This window comes from Phragmites australis, chromosome 4 (genome assembly GCF_958298935.1).
Source record: "Phragmites australis chromosome 4, lpPhrAust1.1, whole genome shotgun sequence".
Lineage (NCBI taxonomy): Eukaryota > Viridiplantae > Streptophyta > Magnoliopsida > Poales > Poaceae > Phragmites > Phragmites australis.
The window spans coordinates 48,029,957-48,048,375 of NC_084924.1; the positions used below are offsets into that span (position 1 = coordinate 48,029,957).

General features: G+C 45.9%; 2 protein-coding genes across 3 annotated transcripts; both read right to left on the reverse strand.

The window, feature by feature from the left end:
- Positions 1-2,885: 2,885 nt before the first annotated feature.
- LOC133916977 (expansin-like A1) lies at positions 2,886-4,835 on the reverse strand. Of its 2 annotated transcripts, none has more exons than XM_062360885.1 (5): positions 4,519-4,835; positions 4,328-4,437; positions 4,001-4,179; positions 3,650-3,782; positions 2,886-3,445 (listed from the first exon to the last, which is right to left on the reverse strand). In XM_062360885.1, the coding sequence occupies exons 1-5, from the start codon at positions 4,652-4,654 to the stop codon at positions 3,188-3,190; spliced, it is 816 nt and encodes a 271-aa protein (XP_062216869.1). In that variant the 5' UTR covers positions 4,655-4,835; the 3' UTR covers positions 2,886-3,187. The 2 variants fall into 2 exon arrangements, with proteins under 2 accessions (XP_062216869.1, XP_062216870.1); XM_062360886.1 differs by having other exon boundaries at positions 2,886-3,436; positions 4,519-4,833.
- Positions 4,836-13,064: 8,229 nt separating this feature from the next.
- On the reverse strand, positions 13,065-18,419 carry LOC133916979 (4-coumarate--CoA ligase-like 4). The gene is made up of 5 exons (XM_062360887.1): positions 17,049-18,419; positions 13,917-14,062; positions 13,735-13,802; positions 13,550-13,652; positions 13,065-13,420 (listed from the first exon to the last, which is right to left on the reverse strand). Exons 1-5 carry the CDS (start codon positions 18,274-18,276, stop codon positions 13,307-13,309), a joined length of 1,659 nt encoding a protein of 552 aa, XP_062216871.1. The 5' UTR covers positions 18,277-18,419; the 3' UTR covers positions 13,065-13,306.

The following is an 18,419-nucleotide window of genomic DNA, read 5'->3' on the forward strand; positions in this document are numbered from 1 at the left end:
ACACTTAGAAACTAAATAAACCTTTAAAAATATATTTTTTTGTAAATTTTTGAAATATATGCATATTTTTACAATTTTTTAAACTGAAAAATATAAAAATAAAAATTCCCTCGGGAACAGCTGGGTTAACCCAGTTATACAGGCCGTGGCCCACTTGTGCTAGCGATGCCTTCAAGCCATCTCCAGCAGCTACCTCAAATTTTCATCCTCAAAAACACTATTACAGCATTCTCTATCACTATTACAGCGTCACTTTTTTTTTCATCTCAAGCAGCTGCTACAGTATTGATACAGTGTTCCTCCCTCCAACCCACTGTCAGCCACTGTAAACTGACCTTAAAGCAGAACAGCCCTTTGCTCTCAAAGAAGTGCAGACTCAAAGCAGCAACAGGAAACCGTTAAAAAAGAGAGATGAGGAGCAGGAAAACAACCGGGCAGCTCAGTTGCGTGTCGATGAACGATATCGATCGAGTCTTCCTTGCCTGCATGAAGATGACACGTATGATGTGCTCATGTCATCCAAAGTACACGTATGACGACTTTTCACCATGCTTTCGTTATAAAATACAGCGCACACCTAAATCAATCACGAGAGATGCCTGAGAGTTTGAACTTCACCACGAGATTACAGTTGTCGCCTCGAGAAAAAAGGTTTTACCTAGAAAATCGTCTGAACGAATTGAAACTTCTCCAAACTTGCTTAGTATTCAGTCATGTTCCATCACCCAGAAACTCCACGATGTTTAGTATGCTTGACGCTACTCTGTTTACTCTGAGATGATTGTCAGGTTGTTAGTATTTCTTTCCTCAATCGCTTGATTTTTTTTTCGAACAATAATCACTAGAATTTGAATTCATGATCTCCTGTCAGGTCTGTTAATATAGTAACCACCCACTTCTTCAACTTGAAGAATAGTGGCTCATGCATGACACCAGGTGTCCAGGTCCTTCTGGAAGTAATATCACCCATCTCTCTGAATATCATCTCAGTAGTCTAATATAACGTTGCCATCCTTCTCATGTCATGTATGTTTGCAAACTTCTGCCTGGATGCTTTGGTTAGCAACCCACTTCGTCAGACGAAATAAACTACCAGTATACTTTGTGATTCTTAATTTAGAAGAAAAAAGGATACTATTTTCTGGTTCGTTTGCCAAAAAAGTTCAGAAAATTGTTGTTGGAGCTTCTGTTACTGACTCTGTTATAGTAGTAGTCACCTAATTAATAACTCTGTTTGTTTGAAGAAAAAAAAGCAGTCACCTAATAACTGTCAGAAAGGTTGCAGCCATTGTAAGTCCACAATGGCGAGACCGTTGGTTTAGGTTGGTCACCAATTTGCGCAAAAGATGTGACTCATGTCACCCAAATAAATCAACTGATGAAGCTGATGTATACTTGCTCCCGCTGTTTAATTAGCCGCGTTGCAAACTGCCCAACCGTAATGGATAAGAACCAAGAGGCCGAGAGATATGGACAGTCCTCTTTATTCTGACCTTAACTATATCTTCAGCCTGGCTTGCTAAGCAGTATTCAAATACCAATCAGATATCCGTTTTGGTACACTGAACCTAACATGGAGACGATTAGTACCTCTGCTAGTTCTGTCATGAATATCTATCTATCTGATTGCATGATATACCAAATTTTCTGCTCAGGTAGCTAGCTCGAGACTTGCTTAAATGTGCAACCATTCTGATTACCTAACCTGAACTGCAATAGTACCCTCTGATCAGCAGAGAACTCAGGCTGATACATATGCTCATTTAGGAACAAGAGCACAAAGCAGCAGTAGTAAGTAAGAAACATCCAAAGTTGCCTACAGATTAAATTTGAATTGTCCATTTGGATCACTCCTAACAACTAGATTCGAGTCTCCTTTTTTGTATTGGTCAACTCGTATTGTGCGGCAGCAAAATGCCAAGTGTACGCTACTCAATTCCTGACGCGAATGTACACAACGGGACAGCGAATTATACGACCGGGCCGGCCCCTGTGTCTCGCTCTCTCCCAGCTTGCTTTGATCAGCAGCCATTCAGATCCGCAGAAGAAAAATAAAGGAAATCATCCGTCACACTGCGCTGCTTTGTTGGACCCTCGGTAATCAGGATGCTGCAGATCGATCGATTGATGCTGCACGCTTGATGTACGATCTGCACCTAATCTTTCAAGCTGTACCAAAAATGTTCAGACATTCGATTGCCTTGGCCTTCATATCTAACTTTTTTTCGTATGCTCTTGTGCCTTTGCAAAAATCTCAGCCGTCGATTTCCCGATCGAGCGGATCATGTCCAGGGAAAGGCGTGATTGTGCCACTGACAATGAGGGAGACGAGCCAAACCTGTACTGCACGACGGTTATTATATCCGGCACCTAAACCTGTTCTGCATGGTGAGACGCCACTCCAGGTGTCACGCAGTACACTGCGAAATGCGAGAGGATCACCCTTTTCACCGGCACCATTATATTGGCCGGTGCGCTAGTTCTACTGGCGACCTGACCGTCGTCCTACATTTTGGACCTGTGGTGTTCATCATGGCAGCGACTCGTCTGTCTGAATTACATTTTAGCTCGATCGTCACATGTGTTCTTGTGCAGTTCGGCTCACCGAATCCTGGAACGATTAACGATTCCTCCCGTCCAAAAAAAGTCTGACCACCAACCCATTTACAACGAATCAAGTAAAGAAATGCACCGTAAAGAAGATAGAAGGGAAAAATTCACATGGGCATGGGTATGGACACGAGAATCAAGAGATGAATGAGTATTAGATAAAAGTGATGGACAACTGGGATAAATCGTATGTGCATAAGCTTATGCGGTTTTACATTTCCCCTAGTAATAAGTATGTTGCCAGAAGCAACCAAGTGAACGAACGAGCCATGTGATCCTGTTGAAATCAGCCATGGCCCATGGGCGAAGAAGCTGTCGCTTCACGTTCAAGGCAGCCGCAGCGCCGCCGTCAATTCCTTTCATTTCAATATTCTTACACATCAACAGCTCATGTACACAAACTCGGAAAAGAGAAGCAAAAGTTGCCGAGGTATTCGGACTCTTGTCAGTTTGTTAATCTCTAGTCCTCTGATCAAAGCCCGGCCAAAAAGGCAGTGACAGGGAGAAGGCTCTTCAGGGCCGGGGAGCTTCTGCTTCTGCTTCTGCTTCTGCCCGGCTTGTGCATGTCGTCACCCGTTCACTCCCACTCGTGCGTGTCGCAGGGGAAGCAGCCCTCCTGAGCTATGTCAGTGATCTGGACGCCCGTGTCATAGACCTCGCCGGCGCGCCACCGGTAGGGCAGCACCTCGCGGTCCGCCCAGACCCACTTGCCGTCGTACCCGCCCGTCACGACCACCCTGAGCTGCAGCGGCCCCGGCGGCGCCTGGGTCGTGCTCCACGCCGGGCCGTAGTCACGCGTCATGAACTTCCAGTTGGACGACCCAACCTGTCCGAACTCCAAACACAATTTGAATTCTATTCAAAACCTACAACGTTGTAAGCAAACACGGTACGAACAAACTAGTACATACAGTTGGCAAAAGACGATTCTTCTGGCACTATAAGTGCTACAAATTTTAACAAGAAATCCTAGTAAAACAGAGTGATTTTGAGACGGTAGAATCTCTCTCTGTGTGTGTGTGTGTGTGTGAGTGTTTACCTGTGCGACGTCGACGGCCACGATGTCGGTTTGGCCGCCCTGGTAGAGGAACCTGATGGCCAACTCTTTCGGGGCGTGGGCCTTCTCCTCGACCCGCACCGAGAGGTTCCTGTGCTTGTACTCGCACGGCACCCTGCACATGCGCAGCGATGACAAATTTGAGCCTTTCGATTTCCGGTTCAAGGGAGCCAAGACAATCGTGCTCCGTGTTTATGGCGGCGACCAGCCAACACGTGAGAAAAAAAAAAAATCTACGGCAACCTGTCGAGGGCACTAATTTCTTTGTTCCTCTGGTCCTATGAAATACATGGTGCGGTTGGTGAAAAAGATGGTTAATTGTTTGTTTTTTACCTCTTGTACTCGACGTCGACGGTGCCGAGCTTGGTGAGCTGTGCGGCCATGCCGGGCCGCGCCATGGCCGCGAACGCCAGGCTGCTGAGCACGAGGTCGGTGCGGTTCGTCCTTGCGCGGTCCGTGACGACCACCCTGGCGCCCGCCCCGGCGCACAGCTTCTTGTCCTTGCACCGGACCTGCAGGCAGCGATCGAAACCGAATCGAATCAAGGAAAGTGCTCGGGAGGCTGCCATCGATTATTCACGCACGCGTAGTTCTCTGATTCTTTCTGGCAACCCGTTCGTTGCTATTGAATTGAGACCGATCGGGCAGTGAAGTTATTACCTGGAAGCAGGCGCCGCAGCCGACGCCGCCCCGGTACAGCGCGGGGCTCGCCGCGGCCAGGAAGCCGCCGCTGAAGGACGCGGCCGCGGCGCCGTACCCGCAAGAGCCGCCTGCACGCGCCACAACAAATGAACCGATCAGAACCAGAACCCATCAAGAAACAGGGCAAGGCACGCACCAGGCGTACGTACCGGTGAGGGTGAGCTTGGAGGTGTAGTATGCGGCCTTGGAGTGGTGCACGCAGCGGTCGCAGGCGGACGCGAGGAGCGGGAGCAAGACAAGGAGGGGGAGGAGCAAAGGGGAGGCGAGGCGGACAGAGATGGCCATCTCCGTCGAGGTGGGCCGTCGCTTGGCTCAGTGGAGAGAGAGAGAGAGGAGGATCCTTGTGACGACTGCTTTTATACAGCACCACACCGCCACCGCCGCCGCCACCCATCCCGAAAGGCGAAACGCACACCGAGTCTCCACTCGCTCAGCTCACGGCCAGGCTCCATGCTGTAACTGTAATTAGGTATAGGTATCTGAACAGCTCGTATAACTAACCTTGCCACTACGACGGGAGCGACAGGGACGGGGCGGATACGTGCCGTGGCCATCGAGATCACGTCGACGGCTGGGCGATGATAGGGTGAGTGGGAGGTGTACATCATCCCATATCCCGGCTGTGCAGTGCAGCTTAACGAAGCCGACAAAACGGAAGGGAAAGCGAAGCCGGGATGGAAGGACACCGCTAATTAGCGCGCGTCAGCATGTCAGCGGACGAATATCTTTACCCGCTCTTCCTTTTTTCGGGAAAAAAAATTTCTCCCGCGTTTTTCTATTTTTAGAGAAGTTTATGCAAGAAAAATTTACTCGGAAGTTTTAAAGAAAAAATTTTGGAAAAAAATACATGGGCCCACAATACAGTAGTAGTTTTGAGGAAAAAATTTCAATTTTTTTTTAACACAGACACACTATATTACATATGTGTTGGCTACACCCCGTTACACATGTAAAAGTTTCTTATGGAAGGTAGGGGAGGGTCACTGACTCCATGACCACCCACCCGTGCAATAGTGTAGTAGGGCAAAGACGAAGTAGATTGTGATGATGTAAAGGAAGCAGATCGTGAGCAGTCGTGATGAGCGTTTTCTAAAAAACTTATTCGCCTTCTCCCGGTGCAGGATCCCAAAAACGACAGGTTCTATAGACTTTCTCTCCCATTCGTCAGTGCACAATGACGCAACAGAGAGAAATCAAAACCCTAATTGCGTGTATGAAACTTGTGTCGTTTTTTTTAGCTAACAGATATATATATATATATAGGGGGAGAATCAATTTTCATATATTTATATGTTTGCCTACGCAAAAAAGAAAGAATAAAATGGCAAAAGAAGATCATACCTATGCAAGCAACTGGATCTAATTTCAATGGACCATTTATGTAGGTGTTGCATGCCCGTGCCCTCCGTCCCTGTCATAGTGAGGCGAGGCGAGATGAGCGAAGTGTGTGGATAAGAGAAACTATTTTAAATTAGTCTCTATCCACCTCAACTAGCAAAATGAGACTAAAGAAACACACATCCCTAATATGACAGGGTCTTTAAGATTTATTTGAAATTATACAAATATAATAGGCTAAACCCGTATATTCTAACAGGATTCGTCACTGGAAAGTGTGCATACGATCTGCTGCATGCAAACAGCACGAAATAGAATTATTTGTGAAAAAGATAATTTGATTTAATGATAAGAGTTAATAAAATTTTATTATAAAAAAGAACCATTTGCGTTCGTGGGAATCTGTCTTCCTTTTCTTACATGCGTGTGCAATTAGTATTAGATGTGCAGATCGATGTAGGAAGTCTTTGCTAACTTTTTTTAATATGTGGTTGTATTCTCTTAATATAATGATGAGAGACAATAAAGTTTTCATTATAAAAAAATCATTTATGTTTGTGAGAATCTCTCTTTCTTTTCTTACATGTGTGTGCAGTTAGTCTGTGAGGACCTGAGGGTTACGTACGTGCAGATGGATGTATGAAATCTTTGCAACGCGTTCAAAACAGAGGGATCTGCTTCATTTGAAAAAGATTTGACAACACCAAGATATCTGCATCACTGATTTGCAGTTTCATACGGAAAAGACTTCCATTAGTAAAGCTTTCGAATTGATTTGTTCGGATGTGAATCTCAAAACAATATAGGGAATATTGTTAAAAAAAACAATTTGGGAAATCAGTGATGCAGAACCTTGAATAAATAAATTGGGCATAGTTTTTTTATTTTTTAAAAAAGTATTGGACGAGATGCAAATAAAAATGGATTAGTGAGCAACGATCAGGTTGGTTGGCAAGCTTGTGCTGGCCGGTGAGCTTCCCTTGTTCCTGAGCGTTGGATTTATTCCGTTTCTGGTCCTCCCCTATCCCCTCCTATATACACCGATGCATTTTCACTGGTTAAACTGCTAAGGTCACTCCAATGCTTTATTTCTTAGTCGATATCTTAAAAGAGAGAGTAATAAATTAATGTTAAGAAAAAAAACTTCTAATATACGCATGTGTGTTGCTTATTTCTTAAGATTTTTTCAAAGTAATTTATTATCTCACAATCATCTAAAATTGCTCAAAAAGTTAGTTCTTATGGAAGAAACTAGCTCTATCTCTCCACTCTTTAAATAGCTTCTCGCATCAACTTTTTACTTACGTGAATACCTAATTAATACCTCAGAAATCAGCTATGTTGGAGCATTAGAAGAAACCTAAGGACACGTGTAACCGTTCAGGCAACTGCTGTCTATAACATGCTCCATGTAATCAAGAGACCGAGTAAAATACAACTCCTACAACATGGTCTGTTAGTTGGCATGTAATAAGTAAAAACAAGAGACATTTGAAGTTTTGTGTGTTATAGACTCTCTCTTGCTTAAGAGACGGTATTCTTTTCTCTCTTTATTAACACCCCTCTACATCGTCTATAGTCCTAAATAACAAACCTGATATCACTCCTTTCCACGTGCCGTACTGGCAGCTTCAAAAAAGAAAAGAAACAACGATCGAAAGATAAGGAAGCGATGCTGTCCGGTCTTCGCGCGCGTTCTTGCGCAATCGCGCCAATGAAAAACTGCGATGTTGGAGGTTGGTGAAGGTGTGCAATTGATATTTTTAGCTGGATCGGACGGTCTTCATCGATTGATTAACGTTTTCCCCCCTTTTTTCTACTTTCTCACTCCGACCAGGCGACCACCCTTCCGAATTCCAAGTTTCAGTACGGTGACCTCACGCTTCACAGCGCGCGGCAGAAATATCAGAGACCCTTCCGGCACAAGATTTTTAACCGGGTAACGATCACCAGCATCATCATCTGGACACAGAATTGACAGGTTTCGGTGCATCCATGACTGACTGTGTCATCTAGGACGACAGTTTACCGACGATTACTAGAGACATCCGCATGCAGAAGAGTTTTTTTGGTGTCTAGCTAGTAACGTGTTCCTACATGAGAATTGAAAGTAGCTTCTGTGACATGAAATCATCAGTTGAGTTTCATGCACGTTCGAAAGCATGAATCAATCATCGCATCGTCGCAGTATACGTTCAGATACGCACCAAGCACGCCTAACCTAGTGCCAATTATGTGTGCATATCGTACATTTAGATGCCTTTTAGTATGATAGGTATACCACTAAAGTTATGGTCATACAAATACTCTTGTTTAGAGGAAAGGTAGCAAGCACTACACTGCGAAATGGAGCGAGAAAAAAAAGGATTTGGGGGATGGGACTGAAGGTGAGTGCGGGGTTAAGAATGGCTAAAACGGAAGTGGCTGCCTTTGCATGATGCGGAGAGAAAGCAAGGGCAGCCCGGACAGGCTTAGTGCCCGTTGGTTCAGTTTTTATTGGCTCTTGCTACTTGTAAACAGAAAGCTGAATTAAATAGTTCGTTTTTAAAAATAATTTTGTGAGACATAAAAATCAGTAAAAGTTATCATTATTACTAAAAGCTAAAAGTTGGTTTGGTGGATTTTTGTTAGCTTACGATGGATGATGTTATAAAGAATATTACATATATTATCAAATCCTGTTACTAATCATTTGAAGTTGTTAGACTAGTTTACGTTTTTATGTTTCTCAAATGTTGTAGTAGATATATAGGGAGGCTGGGGACTTGGAGGTGGATGTTGATGAAAGTAGGGTTTCTGAATTTTTTCGGAAGGTTTTCCAACGAGGAATTAAGTCTTTATTTGTGTGCAAGTATATAAGTGATCACTTGGTTTGCAGTATCCCAGCAATGGCATGTTTCTGGTGTCCAGGAATCATGGTGGAGCACTGGGTTGGGGTGACAAACTGACAATTCATTTGCAATCGGCAAGCCTAACAACTCCATTGACCGATTGATGAACGTGCTTGATGATCGTTTCAGTAAAGTATAGTTGCGTCCATTGTATGAGCTAGTTGTTTTTATGAAGATATATCCTTAATTTAATATATACCCATATATCCTAATGTATCAGAATATGCCAAAGTTATATGAAGGCCCATTGCTTTGGAGTACGTGAATTCTTTAGTCTAAGAAAAGAAATCATATGCGTACTCATGATGGAGGAAAGATACAGATTGCAGATCAGTTGTATGCTAACTACATCTATATTTTTTTGGCAGTTTTTTTGCCTTTTCTACTGTACCCACTGAAAATCTATCCTTACAGTTGCACGGAAAATGTGCAAATTTCGCAACGGGTATGGTTGGGAACTAAATCAATCAATTGAACCGATTTTTGATCTTGACACATCAATTCTCATTTCGATTAGAGGCAGGCCTAGCCTTGTGGACGGAATCATACGCTCCTTGCTGCTCTTCAGCCGCACCATCCACCACCAACATGACCAATTTTCGTTAGAGTTCACAAGTACGGTTGAGGCCCCCATCCACCACCAACATGGCCAACATGCTTCATGATCTCATCCCAACTGCCCAATCCATATTAACAAAGCAAACCAGCTCAACCATTTCCGTTGCCAGTGTCACGCATACGACGCAGGACGCTAGAGGCGACGATTCTGAACCATGACGGCATAGCAAACTGCTCCACTTGGACCCCCAGCGAGTTTGATCACACGGCCGGTGTCCCCTTGTGTGGACAGCCGCGCGCGCACGGATGCAGCTAACCTGTCGATTCGTCAGAGGACCTCGTGGGGGCGGCGGCGCGCCCGTGACACAACGGAACAAGGGCGACCCCCCGTCCGCTGAGCCAGCGGCCGGTTTGGCATCGGGCGTCGCCTACTCATCATGCGGCGTCTGACCCTCACGCACGCGCGCCGTCGCGACTCGCGACCGTTCTGATTTGGACGTTCCGACGCCGGCGGCCGCCCGTCCGAGGTCCGATCACGTACGCCATCGCGCTTTGACGAAACGCTCCTTGTCTTGCCGTGCGCCCGTCCGAGGTCCGATCACGTACGCAAATCTACGGTATCATTGTACAGATTTTTTTTTCCACGGGCTGTGCAAGAGTTGCCGCGTCGGGGCAGCCCGGGACTGATCTGGGCGGGAGTCCATTATCCATAGCAAATCGCAGACTTGCAGACGCAGTGCAGCAGCTCCGGTGCCGACCGCATACACTGACAAGCCTGGTGCTATTTTACCGTACAGCTGCCGGGGCATACGCTCCCAAACCAAATCGAGCTTGGTAGCTACATTTGTACAGCCGGGCCTTTGTAACCTTCGATAGTCTGGGCTTGTCCCTGTCATCGCTGAATCCGGCCTGGACTCTCGGCTCGCCTGCTTTACTCGAGTCATTCTCCTTCCTTTTCTTTATGTCCAAACGCCGCTGCTCTGCGAGTCTGCGTCGACGTCTTGGAGCTAGCTAGCTTGGTCCCTTCAACCGCCTCTCTAGAAGAGGACCATCTCAATCGTATTCTGCTTTCTTTCTGTCGGGAGATCGGATCAGAAAAATAGAAAAGCAGCGGGCGTGCGTGCCGTATATGCCGAGCCCGTGCCCATCCCTGCGTCCGGCGTGAAAGACCGTGGCACTTGCGGAGTGGAACAACAGCCAAGGATCGTCATGCTCATGCCGGCAAAATATTCCTTGGACAGTTGGACTACAGGCCTGTTTGACATACCTTCTAAACCAGAATCAGAGTAAAAACGGTAGTTTATAATTTTTAAGCTCTAAAAGTAATTTTGTGAAAGTAATTATCTAAATAAACTACGAATTGAAAAAAATCAGCTTTATCTAATTTATTTTCTCTATAAAATCATTTTCTTCATAGAGTTTACTTTAAAGAATCATTTTCAATCATAAAATTATTTTCTTCATATAATCATTTCTCCCAAAAGTTTTAGATCAGAAGGAGCCTACCAAACCTACCCTACATGTATAACGATGTGCATTTGCCTAGGTCACCTTGCGAGAACTTAATGCAATTTGTGGCTGCCGAATCAAATGCAGGCAGCTGCGCCGACTACCAACTGATGCTTTGCATGCTTTTCCAAGGGCAGATGTCACTAGTGGACTAACGGTCGGATTGTCGCGAATAAACTCGATAAAGTTGTGAGCTTGGCCAGATTACGACAAAAGATCGCATAAACAAAAGGGCACAGGCCCTAGCATCACTTTGCTGAAAGAAATCCTTTTCTCGAGCTGGTGCCGAAAAAGATCTTGCTACTACCCTGAACACCACCGCTCTGTTGGTCCTGACTCTTGTGCTCTCATTATTCACGCTGTTCCACTGTAAAAGTAGATACTGCTACATGTTATACACGTTTCTAAGTTGTAGAATTGTGACGACTTCTAAGACCACTTTATACTTAGTCTAGTAGACACCGTCAAAACCAAGAAGAAAGCTAGTGAAAGGGCTATGAAGCAATTCTAGCTTAGCTTCTTCCTGGTGGTGGGGTCCGTCTATAGGGTGGGGTCCATCTATAGGGCACCCGAGCGTTCCGCTGCTTTCTTCGTCTTCTCACCGGTGCTGTTTCTTCTTGTCCTCTAAGCCCCCTTGCCCCCCACCGTCGTTTTCCAGCCACAACAGGATTGGGTCTTGCCAAAGTGAGACCCTATCCCACCGTGATAGCCTTTTTGCTACTATCTCTTGTCATCACCTCGTCTGCTATCATTATCATCCCCACCCTAGCCTTGCCTATCAATCGTCCTATATCATTGTGGTCGATGGCATTCCCGTTGCCTCACCGCCCCACCCACCAACCATCGTCGTGCGGGCTAGTGTGTTAGAATTCTAACGAGCTTGGCCTATTTTTATTTTGTGAATAATTCCTAATAAATCTTAAAAATCCAAAAAAAAAAGAGGGTGCAGTGTATAGTCCCACATTACTAATGGAGATAGAGGAAGACTAACTTAAAAAGGAGTTGTGTCATCCATCTCGTCAGCACATGTGGATAAGAGAACTAAAAGAATACACGTGCATGCATCACACTCGCTTGTCTTGCCTCATTGGTTTGTGGCCCAGGCGAAGGGCGTAAACTCACGACACATGTGTGAATATTTCATCGAAATCGGTTCTAGTTGCTTGTGCATGTATGATCTCATTTTGCAATTTTATTCTTCTGCTACGTGAAAAAATAATCATCATGCTTATATACGAAAATCGTGTTGGTTAAGAGTCCGATCGTGACATATAATTGAGTCCGATCGTGACATATCTCAACCACGTAATCTTCCCTATATCCACCAACTAGCCACTGTCACAAAGGATACACACGATTTAGGGTTTGACTCCTCTCTGCTACGTCACCATGGGTAGACTACTCTGTCCTACTGTGCCGGCATGCACTGCTGATCGAGAGAACAGGTCTCTGAAATCCATCGTCCTTTGGATCATGCAACGGGAGAAGAAAAATAAGGTTTTTGGAAAACGCTTCGCACAACTACTCATGATTTGCTTCTTCATCACTATTGATTGCTCACGATCCGCTTCCTGTTCCTTATCATCTTCTTCATCATCATCACGGGGGCTTTTGTATCTTTAGCTATCGATCGATACGTTTGTCATGATCAATCTTCTTTTAATCATGTCTGTCACGCTAAGCAATACTCTGTTATTCCTGTTATGGAGTATATTAGAGATATGTAGTTATGTTACATATATATCTAATTTATAATCTGATTATAATAATGATGGTCCATCAGTTCCTATTTATAATTTATATAGAAAATAAATCTCTACTATAGAAAATAAGAATTGGTTCTCACGTCACCTTTCTCCCTGCTCCCCTCTCATCTAATAAAAAATCCTGTAATTCGAATAATTTATTCAATTTTATCATTCACCTTATTTCTCTAGCCTCATCGTCTCTTACTGGCTACAAATATAGAATATGTTTTACTAATAAAAATGAATAAAAAAATTAAGAGAAAAATTAACGGATAATCTTCTAATTAGCGGATAATCTTCTAATTTTTCAAGTCTCATATGAAATCAAACTACGGTATAGTTCTCGATGTATTCGTTCGGCGATACTCCCATAACACACCCATATCTCTATATCTTAAATTTATAATTAATATTATCACATCTAATTTCGTTACAACTTACAAGCACTTACCTAAATAAATCTAAAAGTGCACCTGTATCCAACTCAGCGTGCCTCCGCGAACTTTACTAGGCCTGCTGGACTCCAATGACCCCTACCCGAACGAACCTCGACGGAGTTGGCAAAGAAGCTCCTGAGCGAGTATGAGCGTGGATCACGACACACATCGCACGGTCACAAAATCGAGTGTTGAAGCGGCCTGAAACGCGCGATTGGAGTATAGCTTTTCCGTTAATTAACTGCTCTGTGATGAGCCGTGCATGAGAAAATCTTGTGCTACAACATTATTAGCCTTGAACTGTGGCAATTATTTTGGATTCGATTATCCATAGGTACAGAAGCAGTATACCCTCCGATATCTTGTATAGAAGCAATGTACATAGCTGATGACTTCTTCAGTTACAAACACATAACTACTCGACGCCAATATATAAATTGCGGATTAATTTGCATTTCATAGTTTGGATGTGGCGAGCTTGATGAGATCCTTCCTCAGTATCTTGCCGGATGCATTCTTGGGAATGTCTGTCACAAATGCCACCTTTCTAACCTTCTTATAAGGCGCTACCTGTGAAAATCAGATGATCGGCAGGTCAGAGAAATTGCAGTAATCAGGCAGACGGATGTCTATATCTACAGTGAACCTGAGGTTTCATATTTATGTTGGATCATTTGATCACCCACGAGCCATACTTACCTGCTTCGCCACAAATTCCATCACCTCACGCTCTGACAAAGTGCTCCCTTTCTTCCTCATTACATAAGCCATCGGGAACTGACCCACCTCCCTATCTGGAAACCTGCAGAAAGCACCAATCCATTTATAAACCTGGAAGGGTTAATATGGCAATCAGTGTTTACTGACATCTCGATGACACTTACGGGATAACAGCGACATCTGTGATTTCTGGATGTGTTAGCAAAAGGGCTTCCAACTCTGCCGGAGGCACCTGTTCATATGCAAGTTATATTCAGATGCCAAGAAACACTCACTGATCCAGACTCCAGACTCCAGAGATATTTCAGGAAAGATGTATCGAAACGTATCATTCAGTGATCTGTACCTGATACCCTTTGTATTTGATCAACTCCTTCAGACGATCCACCACGAAGAGATACCCATCCTCGTCTATGTAGCAGAGATCCCCGGTCTTGAGCCATCCATCAGGTGTCAGTGTTGACTGTGTTGCCTCTGTGTTCCTGAAGTAGCCTGGGAAGATAAACATTGCATGTTTGCAAGTTACTAACCAATCTTTTCTAAATGTAGCAATATGGAATCTATCAATTTGGGCTGTGGACTTCACGTTGGTAAGGGTGTGACTTTATCTATAACTGCACGCGACACTCTAAAACATGTTTGCGGTAGAACAGAGTCAACACTTGAAACCTGCAATCCATGTAGGATGACAGAAAATCCAGAGTGCATAAAGATTCCGTTTGATCTTGCTGTTTCATAGTGCCTTGCTGCCTGCTTAAACTTCTGCTTTTTCAGAAAGCCAAACCCTGATCACTAACCAGCCAAATTGTAGTGTGTAATCAAGTAATCATAATGCATTACATCTCAAATTTATCTGGGCAGCATTCCCCAACATGGCGGGGTTACTTAGCCGTTTGTTGACAGTTGACACTAGATGCTCCTTTAGAGGGGCTCATGGGCACATCCCCTGAAACTCATTCTAACAGTATAAAATTGACCGATTTTTTTGTGAAATGGCTTCCACTAGAGTGCATAATTAGCAATCTGGTATGTCAAAGGCTCAAAGCACACCAAGATATTCTTGTGAATACATAGGAACTTGATTTTCGAAATACTGAAGACAGAAATTCCGTTACTTTCAGAACAAATGTAGCTATCCATAGTGTGTGCTGTGCTAGGAAAAAAGGTGGGGAGCTAATGCTGAACTTCTAGTACAATACCAAAAAAGCACGAGACTGTTCAAGGCTCCCATGGAAGACATACTGTGGATTACACTTGATCAAAATTCAGCACAGCGAACACAGATTACTTTTTTTTTCTCTCTCGAAGGAACGGCACGAGCGTTGCCGTTGATATATTAGGAGAAATAAAAGGTAAAAAAAAGTTTCAACGACCCGAAAAAACAGGGCGCGGAAGAAAGGCCAATGAAAGGCAGAAAACCAAAAGGAACGAACACAAACATGAACACGATAACGAAACTACTGAGCTTGGTCGAAGCAACGCCTTAGAAATCACACCAAAAAAGATTAGGCTGGGTCACATAGGCCTGTCTTCTTTGGTCGATGTTGTCCTTAATCAAGCCAGCCACCTAGAGAAAGGATCGTTGGTGTCCCCGAAATATTCTTTTATTACGTTCTTTCCAGATATTCCACTAAAAGTAAATCACCGCTCCATCAAAAAATTTTCTGTCTTCTGTCGATTTTGATCCATCACTTCCTCCATCAGCCCTTAATCGTGGAGCATTCATTTAGAGCAGGTAGATTGGTGATGCCATATCAGTGAGCAAGTTCACTCCAAACTAGTTTTTGTAAAAGTGAATTCCTTACAAAGGTGATTTGGCGTTTCATCATACGTTTCACAAATTTTGTAGGTTTGATCATTTGGCCACCCCCTTCTTACCAGATTGTCAACAGTTAGGATCTTGTTTTGGATGAGGAGCCAGGTGGAGAATTTGCACTTTGGTTCAGTTTTTGCTGCCCATATTGGCTTCATATTTATATGTTTGCTGCTGCCAACAAATTGGACCAGGTAAGCACTTTTGATGGTATACTCCCCCTCATTTGTCCATCTTCATCTAATTTGATCAGGTTGATCTTCAATGAGTGTGAATTGGTTAATGTCCTCCCATAAACTAACCAACTGCTCTAGCTGTTTTTGCGTGGTGAGTTGACCAAAATGCCTGATCCAATTGAGGTATGAGAGTCCCTTACTTACCGTCATGTTTTTTTCTCTTTGATTTCATATAAAGATTTGATGTAATATTTCTTGGTGCCTATCCCTGTACCTAGCTAGAAAGCCAAAAGGAGTTCCTCGCACCATTCCCTACTGTCAGCACCGTGCTAGCACGAAAGAGGTCTTTATCCCCCTGATCACAAGGGAGTTGCATGTCTTTCCATGGCCGATCCTCCTCTCTACATCGGTACCACATCCACCTTAGTCTTAAAGCTCTTGCGAACTTCACTAAGCCCAAGATCCCTAGACCCCCTAACTCTCTTGGTTTGCATACCTGCCCTAGTTTACTCAGCAGTGGCCGTCACTTACGTTTTCAAGTTCATCACCCTTCTATAGAAAACTTCGTCATATTTTGTCAATCTTCTTAGTGAGCTATTTTTTAGTGGAAACACAGTTATGTGGTAGGTCGGTTGTGAGGATAGGATTGTTTTTACTAGAGTTTCTCTTCCATCAGGGTCCAACATCTTCTCTTTCCATCCAGATAATCTACCCACATTTTATCAAGCAACGATTGGACGTCACTGTGCCTTAGCTTCCTGGTATGTAGTGGAACACTCAAATACTTGGTCGGGAATTGCTCAGCTCTGCCCGGGAAGTCTTGAATGATTTGCTACATGTGTAGGTCATGATAGTGGATGGGGGTAGATTTCCGTTTTGTTGAGATTTGTGATCAGATCTGAGCATTTTTCAAAAGCATCCAAAATCTGAGATATGGCCCTTAGTTTGGCAGGATCAGGGGCTGTAAAAATTGCAGCGCCATCAGCATACAAGGTGCATCTAAGGTGGGCCACTCTTGGAAGGATAGGGTTCATTATGCCGTGCTGGGCTGTCAAGGAGATGATTGGTTGAAGAGGATCAATAGCTAAGTTGAATAGTATCGGGAACGGGGGAGGGGGCGAACACAGATTACTGACGGATTACATGCAACTCGATTGCTGACATGAACAATTCGGGCGGTGACTCTAGCATTCCAGTTTTTTAATACACACCATGCATATCGACACATGTCTGTTAGTGTGTACAGATAATCAGACGAAAACCGCGAGATCTACAAAGATGCGTCCCGGCTTGTTTTTTTAACACTAACTTGTTTTCTTGCTAACTATGTAGGTATATCAGCACATGTTTATCTCGAGACGGTGTTTATTATCTTAACATCACGACATAAGTCATTCTAAATTCCAGCGTGCAGCTCGCTGGTCAAATGAAAATGCAAGCATATATATCTAGTTAAAAAACTAATGCACATACTTCAACATTTTTTTACCTTTCATGACGTATGGCCCCCGGATCCAGAGCTCGCCGGTGCGGTTCACCGGCAGCGCCTCGCCGGTCTCCGGGTCGACGATCTTAGCCTCGGTGTTGGGCGACAGCAGCCCGGCCGTGCCGTAGCGGCGGCTCTCTTCGGCGGAGTCCGTCGACGCGCCGATGGCCGTGCTCTCTGTCAGCCCGTACCCCTGAAGGATCTCCACCTGCGGGTACTTCTCCCTGAACCCCTCGATGAGCTCCTTGCTGAGCGGCGCGCCGCCTGAGAGAACCTTTTGCAGCTGCCCGAGCGGCAGCGGCTTCGGGTGCGCCACCATCGCAACCAGGATCGGCGGCACGAGCGGCAGGTAGGTCACCCTGTACTCGTTGATCGCGCGCAGCATCTCGGGGAGCTCGAATTTGGACATCACGACCACCGTGGCGCCGCAGCCGAGCAGCCCCGTGGCGAAGGCGACGAGGCCGTAGACGTGGAACATGGGCACCGTGCAGAGGAAGGTCGCCGTCTTGTCCGACCGTTCCAGGCGAAAGCGCGTCATGATGATCTGAACCATGGAGATGAGACTCCGGTGCGTGGCGACGACGCCCTTGCTGGGCCCCGTGGTCCCCGAAGAGTAGAGCAGCGTGGCCGGGTCGTCCTGCGTCACGCGGTCCCTGCGGCGCGCGGGGTCGGGAGGCGTCGCGGAGATCTCCATGATGGCGGCGGCGACGCGGGGGTTGGTGGCGTCGGCGGGGATGCGTGCGGACTCCAGGAGCACGACGCGGAGGCCGTCGGCGAGCGGGATCTTGGGAAGCAGTTCGCGGGTGGTGAAGGCGACGACGGGGCGCGCGTCAGCGACCTGCTTGGCGATCTCGGCGGGGGTGTTGAGCGGGTTGGCGGTGGTGAGCACGGCGCCTAGGGACATGGCCGCCAGCGCGGCGACGGGGAAGTGGACGGAGTTGGGGGAGAGGATGAGCACGACCTGGCCCTTGCGGAGGGACAGGGGCGGCGCCGCGAGCGCGGAGGCCACCCCCGCCACCGTGCGCCAGAGCTCGGTGAAGGTGATCCGGCGGCCAGTGGAGGCGTCGACGAGCGCGACGACGCCCGAGTGGCGGCGGGAGGCGAGGAACGTGACGACGTCGAGCTCCGGGTCGGTGGGGAGCGGGACGTCCGCGCGCTTGCTGCGGAAGGTGCGCGTCGCGGTGCAGTAGCCGCTGCGCGCGTCCACCACCGGCTCGGACGATCGGGCCATCGCGATCAGATCGCTCTTGGCTTCCCTGCTCTCTCGCCGTCGCCGCCTGCGCCGCCTCCCCTCCCCCTCGTGCGTCGGTTTGGTGCCGCGTCAGCTGTGGCTGCGGCTGTGAGGGAGACTGCCTGACTGCTAGACTGGTACTA